This window comes from Suncus etruscus, chromosome X (genome assembly GCF_024139225.1).
Source record: "Suncus etruscus isolate mSunEtr1 chromosome X, mSunEtr1.pri.cur, whole genome shotgun sequence".
Lineage (NCBI taxonomy): Eukaryota > Metazoa > Chordata > Mammalia > Eulipotyphla > Soricidae > Suncus > Suncus etruscus.
The window spans coordinates 61,810,326-61,830,813 of record NC_064868.1 but is presented as its reverse complement, the minus strand read 5'-3'; the positions used below and the strand labels follow the sequence as shown (position 1 = coordinate 61,830,813).

Genomic DNA, 20,488 nt, shown 5'->3' with positions numbered 1-20,488 from the left:
TGAGACTTAGAAAACAGAAGACCTTGTGGGCACAGAGGTAAGAACGAAGTATTGTTAAAGAAAGAAAAAAAAATCGGGCCCGGAGAGATAGCACAGCGGCGTTTGCCTTGCAAGCAGCCGATCCAGGACCAAAGGTGGTTGGTTCAAATCCCATTGTCCCATATGCTCCCCCGTGCCTGCCAGGAGCTATTTCTGAGCAGACAGCCAGGAGTAACCCCTGAGCACCGCCGGGTGTGGCCCAAAAACAAAAAGAAAAAAGAAAAAAGAAAAAAATCATAGTTGTGTTCAAAGGAGTCATGAGAAGAAGACAACAAAAGAAGGGCACATGTGCACAAATACATGCACACACGGGAGTCAGAGGGGTGGGAGGAGAGAGAAAGACAAGCACATTAGATGTTCAGAAAAAAATAGAAAAAACCCCAGCAGTACAAAAGACAAAGACAATGGTTGGGGCTATATAGTACGGAGGGTAAGAGATTGCACATGGCCAGCCAGTTTCAATCCCCAGCATCCCATATGGTCACACACACTGCCAAGAGTGATTCCTGAGCACAGAACCAGGAGTAAGCCCTGAGCGCCACCAGGTGTGAAACCCCCCCCCCTGAAAAAAAGAACAACCAACTAAACATAAAGAACAAAGGTTAGGGCCCGGAGAGATAGCACAGCAGCAGCCGATCCAGGACCAAAGGTGGTTAGTTCAAATCCCGGTGTCCTATATGGTCCCCTGTGCCTGCCAGGAACTATTTCTGAGCAGACAGCCAGGAGTAACCCCTGCGCACCACCCGATGTGGCCCAAAAACCAAAAAAAAAAAAAAAAAAGAAGAACAAAGATTAAAGGGAGAGACACAGAGAAAGGCAAAATGAGAATTAGGTACAGACTACAGTTCAACTACAGTTGTAGTGGGGTATAGTCAGGGTTGGAGGACAGAAAGTAGGTGTATAAAAGAAAAAGGGTGGGGGCCGGAGCGATAGCACAGCAGTAGGGTGCTTGTTTTGCATGCAGCTGATCCAGGACGGACTTGGGTTCGATCCCTGGAGTTCCATATGGTTCCCTCAAGCCAGGGACGATTTCTGAGCACATAGCCAGGAGTAATCTGAGCGTCACTGGGAGTGCCCCCCCCCAAAAAGAAAAAGGGTGGGCTGCTGAAGGTGGCATGTTAAAAGGTGGGTGTGGGCAGCAAAGAGGTGGACAGACAGGGGTTAGTGACAAAAATGGGGAAGGAAGGAAAGACTCTTGACATGAAAAGAAATGTAAGGAAAGCTAAGTTATCAGGACACCCAACCCCCACCTGATTGATAGACTGAAGGACTCCCCACCTCCTAAGTCTGCTGATTCCTAGAAAAGGTGCTTGCATAAAGAGGAAACAAGAGGGTGGTAATAACACAAGCGGACGTGCCTCCTTCTTGAAGATGGAGTCAAAGCCAGCAATCTTGTTGCCTTTGGTGTCAATGAGGGAGCCCTGCGGCTCGCAGGTGATGACATCTCGAGTTGGCTTGGGCAGCGGCAGCAGCTGGTAAACCTTTTCCAGGCTGTCAGACTGACGTTCCGCCAACTCTTTCTGTAGACACAGGAAGATGGGACATGCAATTTAAAGACTGTACCTGGGGTTGTAGCTCAGTGCTCGAGTATGTACCTGTATATAAAGCCCTGTGCTAAAACCACAGCAACTCCTAGTTGGATATCAATGTCCCCCTCCACAAGGGTGTGGCTCCAAACGAAGCAAAATACTGTCCATTTAAAAAATGCCCAGGGGCCAAAAGGATGGCACAGCAGGTAGTATTTGACTTAACATGCAGCCAACCTGGGTTTGATCCCCAGAATCCCATATTATCCCCCGAGCTCCACCAGGAGTAAGTCCTGAGCACAGGCAGGTGTGGCTCCCCTCAAAAATATACGAAACACACCAAAAAAGGAGGGGCTCCGGGGGTGGCACAGACAGACCTGGCATAAATAAGTCACTGAGTACATTTCTCATAGTTCAAATAAAGGAAAAAAAAATAAATGAAGGGCAAGTCCTGAGACTGCAAAGCAAGTACAAGTTCAGGGATGAGGGCACAAAATGGACCTATCCTGTCCTGCTCACCCGCAGCTTCTTCACTAGGTTCATGTAGGCACGCTTGTTTTCCTCCATGCTGCCCTGTGAAATGCTGGACATGTCTGCAGCCAGGGTCCCATTGATAAGAACACTCAGCATGTCCAAAACAGTTGTAAAGAGCTCACTGTCAGGAAGCCAGGGAGAAAAGAGAAATAAGATGATGATAGACAAAGGCCTTGGGATGGGGCAAGTCAGAATCATGCTGGTAATGGTATCTAGGAGGCACAAAATAAGGTGGGAGGAGTCTTGGTCAGTGGCTTCTGGAGCATCAGCCACACACTGGATGAAGTGTGCCGCGCACTAGGCATGGGCAAAGGGGCAGGTGGTGGGGTTCAGAACTGCAGAGAAAGAGCAGGGTACTTTACTTATTGGACTGCATATCGACGGTGCCGCTGATGATGATCTCCAGGAGCAAAACAGCCCATTCCGTGGTCTGCTGGGTGCTGCGCTGTACCGTGTCGAACATGCCCCCCACCTGCCAGGGCCACACCTCAGTCAGCTGGCTCAGGAACACGTCCAGAATTTGGAGCCAGTTTAGATTAGAACTTGGGTTGAGAGTGACATGCCTGTTGTCCCTAAGATATGTCTTGTGAACTCAGGACATTGACTCAATCATTGACTTTTCAGGGACTTGGTTTCCTAATAAAACTATGGGAGTTAAACAAAAGGCTGGTTGGGAATCAGAGAGACAGAGTGCCAGGGGCTGAGCACAGGCTTTGTAGCAGAAGGCCCAGACTTACTCCCTGGCACTGTATCGTCCCCCAGCATCACCAGGAGTGACCCTTGAACTGGCAGTACCTCCCAGACACTTCTGGGTACAGCACCCAAATCCCACACAAATGGGCAAATGGATATCCAGGTCTCCATTCCATATTATTTCTAAAAACAAAAGGTTTTTAGGGCTTCTAGAGCTCAGCAAGGAGGATCCAGGATATTGAGAAATGGTCCCTCCAGTCCTTGTTATCACTTTCAGCTTCAGTATCATTTAGAAGATTGAGGGGGGGATTGTGGAAAACCCATGGTAGTCCAAGCCATCCACTCTCCCCCTAGTCCCTGCAGGCTCCTCAGTTCACCTGCTTGAAGCCCACCCGCTTCTTCCTTCTCCCAAGATCCCACTTCTCACCAGGTTGAGTCGCAGTTTGAGTGCCTCATGCATGAGCTGTTTGGGTTTGCAGTCGTCTAAGTACTGGTCATCCCGCCAATTGTTAACAATCTACAAAAGAATGGAGATAAGATGGGGCTCATGGATTGTCTCACTTCTATCCCAAAGCATTCCAGGCTTCATAGAGGACTACAAGTTCTGTGTCAATGGAAGCCTGGACAGTGCAGTCTGCTCTGCCCAGTGTCATGGCCTAGAGGCCTGTACCTGATGCACCTGGCTGTAGAGGGAGGTGAGCAGACCTTCCCGCTGCTCATCCTGCCCTTTCAGACATGTCAGTACCAGGGATAAGAAGGGCTGCTGGCTCAACAGGGACATGCTAAAGGTGAGAGAAGAAAAAAGAGGTCCATGGGTAAAAAGGCCATCTACATTCTTTCTCATTCTTCCCAGCCCCAGACTATACTCTCTAAGAATTCACCTCTACTCTGTCATACCCACTCTTCTATTGATTTTGATTTTTTTGGCTTTTGCATCACAACTGGCAGCGCTCAGGGGTTACTCCTGGCAGGCTCGGGGGACCATATGGGATGCCAGGATTTGAACCACCATCCTTCTGCATGCAAGGAAAATGCTCCATGCTATCTCCGGCCCCTGATTTTGACTTTTATTCTCAACCTTCAACCCCAACTTTTTTTTTTTTTTTGGTTTTCTTGGGCCACACCCGGTGGTGCTCAGGGGTTACTCCTGGCTCTCTGCTCAGAAATAGCTCTTGGCAGGCACAGAGGACCATATGGGACACCAGGATTTGAACCAACCACCTTAGGTCCTGGATCAGCTGCTTGCAAGGCAAACACCGCTGTGCTATCTCTCTGGGCCCAACCCCAACTTTTTGAAGTCCCATCGTTTGCAATACTATTCATGAAGCTCTCATGCAGAAGTTATTCCAATACTGCACCCACTACAAGAGTCCCTCCACCTCCACCAATGTCCCAAAGACCATTTCAATCCATCTATTTCTTTCCTTTCCAGGTAAGATCAATTCTGTTGACCAGTTCTGATGCCTTTTTAAAAACAAATTTACTTAATTTTTAAAATTTTGGGAAATACCTTGCAGTGCTAAGAAATCACTTCTGCCAGAGTTCAGAAGCTCCTATGTGATGTTAGGGATCAAACCCAGCCACAGGCAAGGCAAAATGCCCTATCTGTTGTACTATTTCTCTGACTTCCAGTTCTGTTAGCTATGACCATTTGCTGCTCCCTTTACTATGTAACTTTTGTTCAAATTTTATATTTCATAGGTTATTTGGGGGGGGGCACAACCGGTAATGCTCGAGGGTTACTCCCGGCTATGCGCTCAGAAATACTCCTGGCTTGGGGGACCATATGTGATGCCAGGGTATCAAACCACAGTCCATCGTAGGCTAGTGCAGGAAAGGCAAATGCCCTACCGCTTGTGCCACTGCTCTGGCCTCATCAGAGGTTATGTTTTTAATGGTTTTTTCTATTTCAGAAAATCATTTTTTTGTTTTTGGGCCATACCTGGCAGTACTCAGGGGACCATATGGGATGATGGCAGTCAAACCCAAGTCTGCTGCATGCAAGGAAAACGCCCTACCCAAAATCTTCTTCTATTTGTTCTTTCTTTTCTGTGGGAGGAAGCACAACTGGCAGTGCTCAGGGCTTAATCTTGTCTCTGTGTTTTGGCTCACTCCTGGCAATGCTCAAGGGATCATAGCTAGGTATCAAAACCAGGCTGGCCATGTGCAAGGCAAGTGCTTTACCTGCTATTTCTCTGGCTTTTGTTTATTTATTTTAAATTTCTTTTCTTTTTTTTTCTTTTGGTTTTTGGGTCACACCCGGCAGCACTCAGGGGTTACTCCAGGCTCTCTACTCAGAAATCACTTCTGGCAGGCACAGGGGACCATATGGGATGCCAGGATTCAAACCACTGTTGGTCCTGGGTTGGCCGCTTGCAAGAAAAATGCTCTACTGTTGTGCTATTTCTCCGGCCCCTTATTTTTTAATTTCTAAGTGAGTTTTTCTGCCATTTTTGTTTGTGAGTTGTTTTCACTTTCAAAGCATTGTGGCAACCCATCCCCAGCCTGCCCTCTTTCCTGAATGTCTCTAGCTACTGTACCTCTTCTGTTTCTGTCTATCACGTTCTTTGCGAGAGGAAGAGGAAGCCAGGTGTTGGCCTTTTTCCAGTTCTTCCCCAGCAGCCTTCAATACGTGTCCTTGGACTGAAGTAGGCAATTTAGCAATGAGAGGGGCCACCAACCAGACACCAGAGCGCTCTAGAGAACTGAAGAACAGATTAAGTAAACGGAGTCACAGAGGTGCAGGGCCAAATGGGAACTACCTGTCCCCACCTTTTCCAGCTGGGCATGCCAGATGTCTCCCAGTAGCTGAAATCACATACAAGACACAAAGAGAAACTCGGAAAGATTTGTTAACATGTTTCTACCCAACCTGAGCACAGGCTTGGTCTTGCTGTTGCTTGGCATGTTTCCTGTGGTGCTCCCAGAGGATGATCCTGTCTCTGCAGACTGCTGGAAAACCTCGATAGTGGCCTTGGCAATGTTCTCTAAAAGGGAGTTCATTTCCTAGGGAGGATGCAAAGTACAGGGGAGCTAGGGAAGGTACTTGGGCAAAAGAAAACAGAGGGTAGGAAAGGAAAGAAAAGCAGAAAAGACAGCAGTGGAGTTTGATGGGAGGCAAGGGACTGACACTGTCAAGAGTCATGTACTCTAGCAATTCCTTATGTCTGCAATTCCCCATTTTGGGGGGATATATACTTGGTGGACTATTCCTGGTTCTGCATTCATTCCTGGCAGTGCTCAGGGGACCATATGTGGTTTGGGGGACTGAACCCGAAGTTGGCTATATACAAGGCAAACACCTCTACCTCTCAACTTATATCCCTCCTTATTGCTCTCTAGACACAAAAAGAGCCTCCAGTGCTACCATCAACCACCTCCTCCAACCCATTACCCTTATCATTAGTTCCACACCTGCCATCTTCTTATGTTGTCTTATGTCTCAGCTCAAGAACTGAAAAGCAGGATGGAGTTTCTTCCCTGGTTATCTACCCCTCCTCAACACATACAACACAGAGCTGGAAATGGGCTTGGGAAAGGGAGGTCCTGAGCATCACTCACATTATTTGGGGTTTGTTTGATCATGAGCTGCAACTCCAAGGAAGACTGGCGCATGGTCCACTGGTCCAAATTCTGCGAGAAATAACCCACCTCAAAATTTATCATCATTCTGTCACTTGTAGCTGATTGTCACCTTGAGACCAGTTCTTGATCTCTCCCTGAGAATCTTAAGTGTCCAGTGATCTGAAAGGGACTGTCTTTCGAGAAGGTTCCAATCATCCAAAATGGCTAGAAACCTCCACTTGAATTTTTCAGACAGCCTGGGGAAGTCTTCCATGATACAGCTCTCTATAGTTTTCTGCTCCAGAGCCTCACATTCCTCTTTTGGTGGTGCCCAGGGCTTACACCTGACTGCACTCCTGGCAGCATTTGGGGACCACACAGGATGCCACGTATCGAACCAGGGTCAGCTACATGTAAGGCAAGTACCTTATTCACTGTACTAGTGCTCTGGCCCCTAGAGTTTCACATTCTTCATTAGGAAACTGCTTAATGCATAACTTAAACTTTTGATGTTAAATTTGAATCCTACTTTTCCTGACTATCTGCCCAAAGTCCTTTATAGACCTAAAGGTTACTTACTGTTGGCTAATCTTTGTCCAGCTTTATCTTCTCCAAGCTAAAAAGACCTCATTTTATTTCTTTCATTTAAAAAACTTTGGGACCATACCCAATGGTGTCTGACAGCTATTCTTTTTTTGACAGCTATTCTTGGCTTGTTGTTTTGGGGTCACTACCAACAGTTTGGAAGAATCATATAGTAAGAGGATTTGAACCCAGGGTTTGAGCTATTTCCGCAGTCCAAGATCTCACTCCTCTAATTTTTTCTCAGTGGCTCTATTACTTTTGGGGGGAGGGACACTATAACCAGTGGAACCTGCACTTAGGAATCACTCCCCTGATGGTGCATGGGGGACCACATAAGATGCCAGGGGTCAAATTTGAGTGAACCATGGTCAAGGCAAACGTCCTACCACTGTACTATCACTCTGGCCCCTTAATGGCTTTATTTTTCCACCCTCCAGCCACATAAATATTTATGAAGCAGTGTGGCAAAGCAGAGAACACAGTTAAACCTAAATGTTCTAGCTACATAACCTAGGGCAAGTTACTTAATCTCCTCAAGCTTCAGTTTCTTCACTGAGAAACTCATAACTACTTCACAGGGTTATAAGAGTAAAATGAGAAAACCTTCTCAGTGTGTTGCGCATAAGAGGGAATACAAAGCAATGAGTAGCTATTATTACTCCTTACTAAGTCAAGACCAAAATACCAAACATATAAGGCCCAAACAAGACATCCCAGATAAGCTCAGCACAGTCCTACTCTACAGATAAACTACACTAAAGTCTTACTCCACAGAATTGTGCCCTACCCACCAGTTCACTCCAGAGTCTAGACCATGATGGCTTCACTTGTCTTCTTTTTGGGATGAGAGGGGTATCCGGGTGAGAAGCATTCCCAGCAGTGTTTAGAGAACCATATTGCACCAGGGATCAAACCTGGGGCTCCCACATGCAAAACACAAATTCCAAATTCAAAGCCATTGACTCAACTCCAGTTTTCCTTTTAAGTCATGCTGGAGCAGTTTCTGTCAGCCTCATTCACTTACATCCTAGCTCATCTTCCTTGTTAATTCACTCCCCCTTTCCCACTTTTTCTCTCAAGGCCCCCATTGTTCCCCTGTCCCACTATTCCTTGACTTACCTGGAGAATACGTTTGATGCGTTGCCGCTGGGGATTTTCTCCATCTTCGTTGTCCAGTAGGCGATGAGGATAGCAAATTAGCTGCATGAGGCGCTGGGCCTGGGCACTGCTCAATACTGGGTCTTGGAGGTCATTGCTGTCCTCACATAGCGATTTAAGGCAACGTTCTCCTACCCATTCCTGTAGAAGGTGACCATTAGGAGACTGGAGCTACTGCATTAAGATAAAGCATGGGGGTGGGCTGGGGTGGGTCCAGGACACAAAGCATAGCTTTAAGGAGGTGGAGAGATTCTGGCAAGAAAGAGGACAACACTGTAAGAGAGGCATTTAGGATGCAAGGATTGGGGGAGAAGGTGAGACTGACCTGCTGGCAGATGCTGCGGAGCACATACTTGGCATAGACATCCAGACTGGCTGTCTCTACAGAGATGCTGCGGCCACCTTGCCTCCGACTACCACTACCACTTCCTCCCTCCTCCTCGGGAAGTTCTTCTGTTCCTCCCGTCACAGTGTAGCCCGAACCTTTCAGTTCTGCATCCCCTGTGGTTCACGGGCAGAAAAGAGATAGGGAAGGTAGAGTGAGAGCTGAACACTCTGTAGATGTGCCCTGGACCCATAAAGGCTACAGTTTTCCCAGCCCTGCCCTTATGGGACAGAAATGTACTTTCCTCCTGCCTCTCCTCAGAGGTCAGAGAGACCACTTTCAGGAGTTAGAAAGACTGTGCTCTGTAGTTCTGCTGGCACTGCACCCTCGACACACTTCTGGCACCACTCCTTCCTATCCCCATACCAAGCACAAACACTGCTTTGAGAACAGCAAACACAGCTCCGTCCACGATGCGGTTCTGGGAGGCAGCCAGCAGGTGGCGGTCACAGGAAGAGCGAATTCCTATGGTAGGCTTGTCTAGGGAGGGAGCTGAAGTTAGAGGAAGCCCAAGGCCACCAGTGAGGGAAGGCTAACCACACTCTGGAAGGCTAAGAATAAGACCCTAAAAGGGGGTCACCTACTTCCATCAGACTGGCAAGGATTGAGCTGAGGAGTCTTGAAAAGGTGCAGGAGTATACGGCAGGTAAGTCGGGCTCCTGGTTCTGAGTCCTGTTCACTGCAAGCTACAAGAAATAAAGTTCACGGTAAAGGACAAAGAGGAATCAACCATATGTGTACTTACAGGTGGGGAGGATGGTTCAAATATAGACACATAAGAGTGGGGGGAAAGGGGCCTGAGCGGTGGCGCAAGTGGCAAGGCATCTGCCTTGCCTGCGCTAGCCTAGGACAGACCACTGTTCAATCCCCTGGTGTCCCATATGGTCCCCCAAGCCAGGAACAATTTCTGAGCACACAGCCAGGAGTAACCCTTGAGTATCACCGAGTGTGGCCCAAAAACAAACAAACAAAAAGAATGGGTGGGATAGAAAACACTGAGGAGAGTTGGAGCAGTTAAGTACTATGTATGATTGGATGAGTGGCTATAAGCAAAGACAGAGACCTGGATGGAGCACTTTAAAAGATTCAATACTCAATGACCGGAGTGCAACCAGAATGTTTAGGCTGAAATCTGGGGTCCAGGGGACAGATATAGTACAGCGTAGATGGCATGTGCTTTGTACATGGCCAACCTGGGTTTTATCATCAGCACATGTGGTCCTTGAAGCTCTATCAGAAGGGATAATCCCTGAGACTGTAAGGTATGACCCAAAGACCAAAAAACGAAATACCCCCACCCCCTCAAAATAAAGGAATGTTGAGCAGGGTTCAGAAATTCTAGAGGTCATGTTTGTACTTCACCAGCATTAAGTAATGAGGGGATGGCAGCACAACGGATCAGGTCTTCCAGAAGCAAACACTGTCGAGCAATGAGGATAGCAACAAAGGTAGCCAAAGAGTCGTGGAAAGACAGGTCACTGACCTAAAGAAAAAAATACACCAGGCATCACAACTCACACCTCAAATTGGCAGGTATCTCTCCATGCTAATAGTTGCCCCTAGCTACTACCATGTTGTCTACTTTATTTGCCCCCCCCCATACCCCTTGTTCTTACATCTACATTGCAGAGGAGGTCATTGAAACCACAAGTGCCATTGTTGGAGGAGCAGCATAAAGCCTTCAGGACGCCTAACCATTCTGCACTCAGTGACTTGCAATAGCCAGTCAGTTCTGCACACAGGATTGCAATATCATTCACCCTGGGGAGGAAGCATAAATGCCTTTAGGAATACTATCAGTCCACAAAGCCTCCCACTTAACTTTTCACCTCTACCCGGTCAATATAGCAATATCACAGAACCACTTCAGGCATCTCCTCCCTCCCAACACAGGCAGGAAGCACAGAGCCCTGACCTCCCCCAAGAACACCGCATACCTATCGGGATCATGGTGCCCCACACAGACATGCATAAGGGCATTGCAGACAAAGCTGTAGCGGTTAGCAGGGTTCTCACTAAGGCTCTTGCCTAGCCCCGTGTAGGTGAATGTGTGAGCAGCAGGGTTCTCCAAAGTGTCGATCATGAACTCAGGTGCCCAACGCATATTGGATTCCGATGGCTCCACATTGCAGTAGATAGTATTCTTCACTTTGGAGCAGAAGTCGCTGTAGGAGTAGGGGGGAAAAAGAGTATTGAAGATGATCTGGTGAAGTCAGGCAATGATCAGGAAAGAAGAGGATAGAAACTTTAAAAGACAAAGTGTGACCTCCACCCCAGGATGATGGGATAAGAAAAAGGGAGAGTGCATAAACTGGGCAGGAGGGGAATCCATTGAAACTAAGGCACAGGGGTATCTGTAAAGCAAAGAGAAAGGGAGGAGGCCCTGTAGAAATGGACTGGAGGTAAGGATGATGATGGATGGTCCACTCTTCAGGATCTGAGATGCCAGTGATAACATAGTCCTCCAGTAACCTCAGAGCATGGCTGTGGGCTCTGCTTCACTCCCAAGTTGTGTGGGAACAGAAAGGAGATGGGGCTAGGTCCTGTTCTTTGCCCTCTCTCCCCCCCTTACCTGAAGAGCTCCCCAAATTTGCTCTTTAAATGGCTACAGGAGGTGTACAGATCATAGAGATAAGCAAGGATACAGCGTTCTGCAGAGGAGCCATCGGATCGGTTCATTCCGTGCTTTACTACCCCACAGAGCCTGTCAGGAGAGGGCAAGGGCAGGGGGGGTCAGTAGACGAGGCATGCAGGGATTGAGGCAAGTTCCAGTCTCTTGGCAACAATCTGTCCCTCACCCCACCAGGAACAGCATGTACTCCCACAGTGAACATCCCCCAAGCTCCTCACAGGACACTTTAGCTGTGCAGTCATGAGAGCCCAGTGGACTTTGGCTTCTTGAAGTCCCTCTTACCCCTCAAAGACCTGTGCCATCTGGTCCTGGTTGAGAATGAGGCAGGCGTGATAGTGCCGCAGGACAGCCACGATGCACAGGCACAGACTGGTCGTGTAGCTGCCCACCAGATCAGAGGATTTGAGAAGCAACTCAGCCTCAACAACACTCAGTTCATTTAGTAGCTAGCAGAGGAAGTGGAGGGGGTGGTAAGAAAGGAAAAGACATCCCTTGTGTTATCTAGCCTCCCTCTTCATGTGAGGATATTGGCAAGGCCAGGCCTGAGTCCCTTCCTGTGGGAGAGTCCCCTCCACACAGAGAGACACAGCTGCCGTGTGCAATTGTCCCCAATTCTGTTACTGATTCTATTACCAAGACAAAGCCACATGGATAACCTAGTCAATCTCCAGGACACAGTTCTATGAAGGCAACACGGAAGGACAGTGTGTGCCCCCAGGTGTGGATCCCCCCTGGGGTCTCCCCAGGGAAGCTCTTGAGTTTCTATTCCTGCTTCTGAGCTCATGTTCCACTCAAGTTGGTCTTCCTACTCCTCCACATAGACCTCCTCCTGTCTTGTTGAGCCCCTTCTACCTTTACCTTCCCAATGTTCCCACCTGAATGGCAAAATCGATAAGACCGCTGATGCTGAGTGAATATTCCATGAGATCGAAGATGAACTGCACGTGTTGCACCAGAGGCAAGTGGTATGACATGCCAAGGGCAAAGCTTGTGATCTGCTCCAGAACATTCCGGGAGACCTGATAAGGTGAGGAGGGAATGGAAAGTGGTGGAGGGATAAGGGAATCAGGCAAAAGGTAAAAGAGGAAGATTTAGCCTAACTAGGCATGGGGCAGTGGAGACGGGAAATAAAAGATGGAAACAAGAGGCCAGAAGGTGGGAAGGAGGCTGGACTAAGGCCCACACCTGAGCCGTGACCTGGTGTTGATCGTAATGTGAAAGGTGCTGGAACTTAGCAAAGATGTCTTCAGCAGTGGGAAAGGCTTCTGGCCGGTTGCGACGCCGCTTCTGCCCATCCTCCCCACCTGAGGGGACAGTGGAAAGGTGCCAGTTAGGGCAGGGAAGAGAAGGAGAGGATTAGGGGTGGGGGGGGGATATGGCAAGAAGGGTATGGGAGGGAGGGAATTGGGAAGGGGAGGATGGAAAGGAGGGAAGAGGGAATATGGGAAGGGTCCATGAAGGGTTGGGCTAGGATGATAGGAAGGGGATATAGTGAAGTAAAGGTTTCATGGACCACAGACGACGTGGACCTTAGAGGAATATGTACAGGGAGGTGCTAGGTAAAGGGAGGGAAGGGAGAGGGAGGATGGGGAGTATGGGGCTTACTGTGAGGTACCTAAGAATGTCAGGTCTCCAGGATTCAGAGGCACAATAGGAGCAAGCTGGTCTGCAGAGGGGGGGAATGAGGGGGGACGTTTCAAAAGGACTAGAGCTCTCAGGAGACTCCAAGAGACAGGACAGTGGGACATGACTGGGAGTGCCCTAAGCTGAGGAAGGGAAAACTGACTAGGGTGGCTCTTTGGAGGGGAGTGGGCATCTGCTCAAGGAGTCTCAAACCCACCAGTTTCTGCTGTTCCCTTGCGATTCAGAACCTTCAGGATATCCTTGGTAATTTTCTTGATGGCATGGCGGGCATCATCTCGCTGCTTTCCCACCCCAAACAGTACGACCAACCGCTGGTTGCACTCATGGCTGCATGACTCCTCCTGCATCCCGGCGGCACGGTCAGACCCCAACACTCAAGATTCCTGCCCACATCGCTCACCTCACACAAGCATGCCACATGCCCCTCAGCAGCCCAGCACTTGAGTCCCTTCCTGGCCTGCAAGCCCCTCCCCAACAGCTCTAAACCCCTTGGCAGTCCTTGGAAAGTGGCCTAGACTCCAAACAGAGGGATGCAAAGGGTTCTGGAGCAGTACCTGGGGAATGGGGAAATGAGTGGCATACTGCACATGCCGTGGCTGGTCATAAAGAATGCCAATCGTTCCCTCCAGCTTCTCCTTAGGTGGAGGCTTGGCCTCCTTCTCAATGCTGGGTTTCTCAGGGGATGGGCTACCCTTCCCCTCACAGGGCATAGTAGGGGAGAACAGCTGAAAAACAAGAGAGCAGATCATTCAGACAAAGCAAGGGAAGTAAGGGGACATCCAGACATTTCCCATAGAAGTATCCTTGAGAGGACTTCAAGAGCTGGATTCTCTCATTTCCAGATGCAACTTACTGAAAAGTCCGGCTTCTCCATATCCTCAAAGAGTACACTGGAACTGGGGTCAATGTCCATAGACTCCGAGAGTGTTGGATCCTGAGGACATGAAGAGAAGGGAAAAGGCTTGAGCCCCTAGAGAGTGGCTCTCTACCCTCTGTCAACAGGGCAGTTGAAAAGAGGAAAGCCCAGCAAGAGCTCTCGATCTGGACCAAGCCTTAACAGTCTCACCTAACATTGCTCTTACTTTCTTTCGACATATTTTAATGTAACTAAAAGGGGCCAGAGCCAATAGCACAGTGGGTACGGCATTTGCCTTGCATGTGGCCGACCAACGTTTGATTCCAGGCATCCCCTATGGACCCCTGAGCCTGCCAGGAGCGATTTCTGAGTGCAGAGCCAGGAATAACCCAAGAGAATCCAGGTGTGTCCTCCACAGTATAACCAAATAAAATAAAATAAAAAGTGGCTAAAGGGCCAAAGAGATAGAACAGCAAGAAAAGTGCTTGTCTTGCACATGTCTGACCTGGGTTCAATCCCTCACATTCCATATGGTACCCCGAGCACCACCAGAATTGATCCCTGGCATCATATGGCCTCCTGAGCCCTACGCTCTACAGAGTGGATCCTTTCCCCACTCTCCATGGTTGGGCTAAAGAGCATATTAGAAATGGCCCTTGGCCCGGAGAGATAGCACAGTGGTGCTTGCCTTGCAAGCAGCCGATCCAGAACCTAAGGTGGTTGGTTCGAATCCCGGTGTCCCATATGGTCTCCCGTTCCTGCCAGGAGCTATTTCTGAGCAGACAGCCAGGATAACTCCTGAGCACCACCAGGTGTGACCCAAAAACCAAAACAAAAAAAAAAAAAAAAGAAATGGCCCTTATAAAAAACTAAGATGGGGATCAGAAAACCTCATAGGATTGTTCTTAGGTGCAAAGGACCCAAACAAAGGCAACAAAACAAGTGGTGGTAAGGGAGTTTGGTAAGCCAATTCTTTGGTGGAAAAGAGGGCCTAAGATGAGGTCTCTGGGAGTTAGGAGCCTGCAAATCTCAGAAGCTACCATGCAGGATAAGTGAAAACCACTCACCTCTAGCTTACTACTGCTGCTACCCTCAGCCTCCTTACGCTCTGGGTCATCGGCAGGGTCATCAAAGGGCGAGGGAGGCCGAGGACCAGGGGCTCCAAAAGCAAGGTCCCCTCGGGAAATGAGGGTGCAAGTATACATGTTGTGGGAGAAAACATCATGTCGAATCAGTTCACAGAACAGCAGTACCAAGTTAAAGAATTCCACCCGTTCACTCTCACTTCGGGGGTCCGCTGGAGGGGTGGAGTAAGAAAAAATGAATTAGAAGAGCACAAAAGAGGACAGAGAGGGACCCCCTCTAAGGCCTGATGTTCTTTGAGTACACAAGGTAGCAAGTACAGAAATGACAGAAATGATAGCTAGGGTGCAGGTTTTGCAAGCAAGATACCTGGGTTTGAGCCCTGGCACCACTTGGTCCCTGAACACATGCCATGAATGACCCCCAAGCACTAAGTCAAGAGTAGCCCCTAAGCCTTGCTGGCTGTGGCCCATAAACCGAACAAAAATGGTAAAAACAGAAATGACTGAAAAAATTAACCCTAGGCAGTCATACACAAAACACGGCGTGTTACCCCACAGCTTGGTCCACACACACCCTCAGAGAGACACAGTCTCTTTGTTGGTATTTACAGAGTGAAAAATGAATGTTCTTGATTTTATTCTACCCTTTCTGTACTCTGCTCATTGTAAAATTATTCTAAACTAAAACTGTTCTACATAGATCCCAAGACAAAAAGATAGAAAACCCTTAATTAGGCTTTCTGAATATAGTGACAAGTAATGGAATCTGGGCAGATGTAACGAGAGGCCAGAGGGCCATACTTAGCATAGGGGCTTGGGTATCCAGGAATTGCAAGAGAACATCCTGGAAAATAGGAGCACTTGGAGCAGAAAGGGAGCCAGAAGCGATGGAACCTTTCTCATCTGCAGTTTCTGATTCACCACAACGCTGTAAAAGAGAACAAAGGAAGAATTGGTTTTACCTATTTCTTCACTCTTCCATTTATAATCCTTCAACTATCACCTGTTTCACATTCCCTCACCCCCACCCTGAGAGTCTCATTGTCATTCCCTGTTTGCTCTCCATTTTCTTACCACTTTTCAACTGAAGCCTTGCATACCACTCATCAACCCACTCACTTCTACTTTTATCTCATGTCCTGGTATTTCCCTGCAGATTCTCTACCACTGCTCTCCTCTCACCACTCTTGACTTGGGTCCCACTATTAGTTCAATCTGTCTAACTCCATATGTTTCTAATTCCATACGTCAGTGCCCCATGATGCCAGTTGCATTCTTCTATTGCTGCCTCCTAACCTCAGCCTCAATCTCTGCTTGTCTCTTCTCCAGCAGCTTGGCTACCACCATAGCACGATGCCTCCCAGAACGCTTGCAGCTGACAGCCCATTCACACAGTAATGATACCACAGCATCATCATCTGAGGAGATCTGGAGAGCAGAGGAAACCAGAGAGAAAGGCAGGGTTGAAGACAATCAAATTCTAAGTTCTTTACCTTTTTTAGATTTTGAGCCATATCTAGTGGTGCTCAGAGACTACTCCCAACTGTGTTGAGTTGCTCCTGGTGGTTCTGGGGACTATGTGGCGTCAAGGATCAAACTTAGAGCTACCACATGGGAACCATGCACTCAACCTGTTGAGCTATATCCCCTTGGGTCCTTCTCATTTACTTCTTTTTTTAAATTTTGTGGTAGCAAGGATCAAACCCAAGCTTCATACATGTAACTGAGTTCCAAGATTTTAAAGATTAGGCTCCCATCTTAAAACAAAATTATCTGGGGGCCGGAGAGATAGCATGGAGGTCAGGCGTTTGCCTTTCATGCAGGAGGTCATCGGTTGGAATCCCGGTGTTCCATATGGTCCCCCGTGCCTGCCAGGAGCAATTTCTGAGCCTGGAGCCAGGAATAACCCCTGAGCACTGCAGGGTGTGACCCAAAAACCACAAAAAAATTATCTGTTAGGGCCAGAGAGACAGTACAGTGGGCAAGGAATTTTCTTTGATCATGACCAATCCAGGTTCAATCCCACACGGTCCCCTGAGCACTACTAGGAGTAATTCAGAGTGCAGAAACAAGAGTAGCACCCGAGTACTACTGGATGTGGCCCCGAAACAAACAAAAAATCTTTTCTTCAGATATCCCCTGGTTTCAATGTTCCTCTTTTGATTATATTATCCTTGTAATGTTTTCTTCTTTCTTTGGGTTGTCCTTTTTGCTTACCTCATGACCATCCTTGCTAGGCCCCAGTCCAAATATTCGATTACAAAGAGAGTCAAGAGAGTTGCTAAAGTCAGAGCGCTCAAAACTATGGCTATCCAATACTTCCAGAGTATGGAGCACCCGTCCAATGGTGAAGCCTAAGGAAGAAAGGGGAAGTAACTACAGACCAAATACAAATAACTAGAGACTCTCTGGCTCTCTGTATCATTATATCCTCACCCTGTCCTCATTTTTCCTATTATCTACTCCATGACACCCACCTGCAGTAGCTTCCTGGCACTTATCAAAAGACCATCGAACCTCAACTGCCTGTCCTCGTTCTTTGATCTGCTGCTCAATCTCCCGCAACTTTGCCCGGACCTGTAATACCGAGGAGGACTTTCAGAATGTACCAAGACACAAAAAACGCTTGAGATGGCAGGTACTTCAAGTACCAGGATTCACATCACTATTTCTGAATGAATAATAACATTGAGTCTCTCAGCACCATTGGAGAGGGTAGGGCCAGGTTATTAGTTACACTTACCTGCTGAGTGAAGGCACTGTTACCCTCTGGCATGGGCAGGTTGGAGGGGGCAATAGGCAGGTGGTCAAGCGGGGAGCCAGTCTTAATTCGACTATCAGTTAGTGAGTAGTGCCAAACCAAGGCACTAGGACAACACAGGAGGATGGTCTGCCAGACAGAATGGAAGAGTTAAATCAACCTACCTTTGTTACCTCTCCAGAATCCCACTAATAAACACAACCTATAGATTTCAGGTCCAAAGTTAGAATCCCCACAGTTCCTCCCTTCACCTGAGCTCCTCCCCTTATTCACTTTTCTAAGAGGCTCTGGGTCTGCCAACTGGATCTGCCTGTAGAAGACTGAGAAGAACCCCCCCCAAAAAAAAAACAAGGAAAAGAAAGCAACATTCCCCAAACAAGTATTTGGTCTACCCCAGCTCCAATTTTGAATCTCCAAATCACCCTCATTCTCCAGATGGACATCCAACTCTTTCTTTTCAAGAAGCCTCTTAGTAACTTGCTTAGGCCCACCCATGACCTACCTGAAGGATACAGCTGAGGCCAAACACCAGTGGCCGGTGCTGAGGGCACATAAGAAGGTCACTAAAGGGCGTAGAAGGTGTGCTGCTTGTCGGGGGTTGTGGGGTCGGGGTGGAGGGCAGTGTGTTTGTTGACTGAGCAGACATAACATGTGCTGAGTGACTGCTCATGCCATCCAGTTGCAGGGCCAGTCTCCGGGTACAGAAGTAGGCAAGGCGGCGGGAGAGGTATGCAGACTGAACAAATTCCCCCGAGTACTGGAAAGACATATCAATCATAACCTCCAGTTGTCTTCCAAGAATACTGCTGTCACACCTTCCTTCTCAAAATCCCCTTGAAACACCCTCCTCAACCCTCAAGTCCCAGGCCTTACTCGCAGCAATAGAGGAAGCAGCAATTTAAGTAATTCATCCTCTCCAGGGCGGATTTTCTCAAAACACTCAAGTACCCAGGTCAGAAACTCATGTCGGTCCAGCATTCCATCCTATGAGTATCAGGGTAGAAAGAATAGTACTTTAGGCAAGGAACTTGTAAAGATGAGGCAGCGTTTCAATTTCTATAAAGAACCACAAGTCATGAGGACAAGTAGATTCTATACTAGCAGAATAAAAGATAGGATCAATCCCACTCCCATGTGCCTCATCTTAGTTCCTACCTGAAACATGAACATGGCCAGCTTCTCGTTGTAGTCCCACTGCCGAATTGCCACCTCGACATCATGGGGCAAAGGTCCGATAGTGGAACCACAGCCTCCACTTCCTGCAGGCCCAAGCCGGTAGTATTCTGCCATCTTCTGTAGCTGTTCCCATAAGTACTTGGTGATGATTTGAGTCCATTCTGGAAGTAAGATGGGAAAAGAGCTAATTTTGTCCATTCCTTGGTTTAGACTATTTTTACTCCCCCACCACCTCCACTCACCATACTTTTAAATCCTATTCATCATTGTGGGCTCTAGTCCAGTAGATTTCAATCTCTATATACCTGTGGACCAACACTGGTCCATGGCGCACTGGTTGAAACTACTATTAAGTCAGAATAACTACTTTCGCAGAATAGCAAAAAATTTGTGTGGACCACAGTCAGGTACTTGAAAATCACTACTCTAGATATAGCTATATATCCAAAGCACAGACTCAACACCAAAAACATAAAATCTAAGCTACAATCACCAAACTTTGTAATGAACCTGTCAAGGTGGCAGGCAGGGTTGGGGAATGGGAAGTGACAGAGTATGGGGACATTGGTGGAGGGAGATGGTGGTATTGAAATATATGCCTAAAAGTGAACTGTCAATCACTTTTTAAATCACAGCTCTTTAATTAAATAAGATATTAAAAACCCACTACTTGGGGCCAGAGAGATAGCACAGCGGTAGGGCATTTGCCTTGTATGAAGGAAGGTGGTTTGAATCCTGGCATCCCATATGGTCCCCCAAGCCTGCTGGGGGCGATTTCTGAGCTTTGAGCCAGGAGTAGTCCCTGAGCGCTGCCGGGTGTGACCCAAAAACCGCCCCCAAAAACCCCCACTACTCTAGAGATTAGAGAGAGAGTACAGCATGTAAGGTGCTGGCCGTGTATACCGGCATCCCTTATGATCCCCTGAGCAATGCTAGGAGTAATCCCTGAGTAAAGCCCAATGTACCTGAGTACACCTGGCTATGACCTGTAAACAAAACAAAACACTTCTCTAGTCAAATGACACTCTTAAAAGTCTTCCCAGGTTTTACCCACTGAAAAGCTTCAAAGAACTTTCCACAGTTGTTTGTTTTTGGGCCACACCCGGTGACGCTCAGAGGTTACTCTTGGCTCTGTACTCAGAAATCGCTTCTGGCAGGCTCGGAGGATCATATGGCATTCCAGGAATCGAACCACTGTCCATCCTGGGTCAGCCGCATGCAAGGCAGACGCCCTATTGCTGTGCTATTGCTCTGGCCTCTGAAATTTCCACATTTACGTATGTGACTCATACATACATATGCCTACACATTCCTACTAGACTTTAAGCATCCTAAGGCAAGGATTATGTACTAGTTACCTTTAGAATCCAGTATATACACAGAAATATACTTAAGGTGCTCAATGCTTACTAATGGAGGGAATGCAAGATTCAAGCAAAGAAAGGACTACAGATGAGGCAGGAAAAGATTCCAAGGATGTCCTTATCACTCTTTGATGTGACCTCCTGACATGAGGAGTTACTTACCCACAAAAGGATCAACATGTCTTTTTTTAACCTTGGTCTCTGAGATTGCTCCATAGTAGGCACATGTCATCTTAATGAGCCAAGCAGCCCGCATCACAGGTACTGTGTATTTGGTTAAGTACCCGAACACTTCTTCCTTCTTACTGAAAATGGGGACCTGGATGAACATTGAAAAAACAAAATTGTTGCAATGGCACCCACTTAACATAAAAATAAGAATAGAGGACCTGGAGAGACATTACAGTGGATAGGGTGCTTGCCTTGCATGTGGCCAACCCGGGCTTGATCTCTGAATTCCATATAGTTCCCATATACCTGCCAGGA

General features: G+C 47.7%; 1 protein-coding gene across 4 annotated transcripts in view; it reads right to left on the bottom strand.

Annotated features, from left to right (window-relative positions):
* Nucleotides 1-20,488, bottom strand: part of MED12 (mediator complex subunit 12) — a 29,647-nt gene that overhangs the window by 6,643 nt on the left and 2,516 nt on the right. For all 4 annotated transcript variants that reach the window (XM_049767396.1, XM_049767399.1, XM_049767397.1 and 1 more), the window contains exons 4-36: nucleotides 20,165-20,321; nucleotides 18,618-18,799; nucleotides 18,336-18,446; nucleotides 17,965-18,219; nucleotides 17,445-17,591; nucleotides 17,179-17,278; nucleotides 16,919-17,055; nucleotides 15,998-16,129; nucleotides 15,503-15,629; nucleotides 14,684-14,913; nucleotides 13,614-13,694; nucleotides 13,315-13,485; nucleotides 12,957-13,101; nucleotides 12,732-12,782; nucleotides 12,302-12,420; nucleotides 11,992-12,135; nucleotides 11,399-11,562; nucleotides 11,057-11,188; nucleotides 10,422-10,649; nucleotides 10,101-10,245; nucleotides 9,847-9,967; nucleotides 9,069-9,170; nucleotides 8,851-8,964; nucleotides 8,425-8,600; nucleotides 8,061-8,240; nucleotides 6,354-6,425; nucleotides 5,665-5,798; nucleotides 5,333-5,497; nucleotides 3,463-3,574; nucleotides 3,220-3,309; nucleotides 2,462-2,571; nucleotides 2,085-2,220; nucleotides 1,398-1,559 (exon numbers count right to left, since the gene is read on the bottom strand). In XM_049767396.1, the coding sequence (XP_049623353.1) occupies nucleotides 1,398-1,559; nucleotides 2,085-2,220; nucleotides 2,462-2,571; nucleotides 3,220-3,309; nucleotides 3,463-3,574; nucleotides 5,333-5,497; nucleotides 5,665-5,798; nucleotides 6,354-6,425; nucleotides 8,061-8,240; nucleotides 8,425-8,600; nucleotides 8,851-8,964; nucleotides 9,069-9,170; nucleotides 9,847-9,967; nucleotides 10,101-10,245; nucleotides 10,422-10,649; nucleotides 11,057-11,188; nucleotides 11,399-11,562; nucleotides 11,992-12,135; nucleotides 12,302-12,420; nucleotides 12,732-12,782; nucleotides 12,957-13,101; nucleotides 13,315-13,485; nucleotides 13,614-13,694; nucleotides 14,684-14,913; nucleotides 15,503-15,629; nucleotides 15,998-16,129; nucleotides 16,919-17,055; nucleotides 17,179-17,278; nucleotides 17,445-17,591; nucleotides 17,965-18,219; nucleotides 18,336-18,446; nucleotides 18,618-18,799; nucleotides 20,165-20,321 (4,632 nt within the window). The remainder of the gene's footprint in view (nucleotides 1-1,397; nucleotides 1,560-2,084; nucleotides 2,221-2,461; nucleotides 2,572-3,219; nucleotides 3,310-3,462; nucleotides 3,575-5,332; nucleotides 5,498-5,664; nucleotides 5,799-6,353; nucleotides 6,426-8,060; nucleotides 8,241-8,424; nucleotides 8,601-8,850; nucleotides 8,965-9,068; nucleotides 9,171-9,846; nucleotides 9,968-10,100; nucleotides 10,246-10,421; nucleotides 10,650-11,056; nucleotides 11,189-11,398; nucleotides 11,563-11,991; nucleotides 12,136-12,301; nucleotides 12,421-12,731; nucleotides 12,783-12,956; nucleotides 13,102-13,314; nucleotides 13,486-13,613; nucleotides 13,695-14,683; nucleotides 14,914-15,502; nucleotides 15,630-15,997; nucleotides 16,130-16,918; nucleotides 17,056-17,178; nucleotides 17,279-17,444; nucleotides 17,592-17,964; nucleotides 18,220-18,335; nucleotides 18,447-18,617; nucleotides 18,800-20,164; nucleotides 20,322-20,488) is intronic.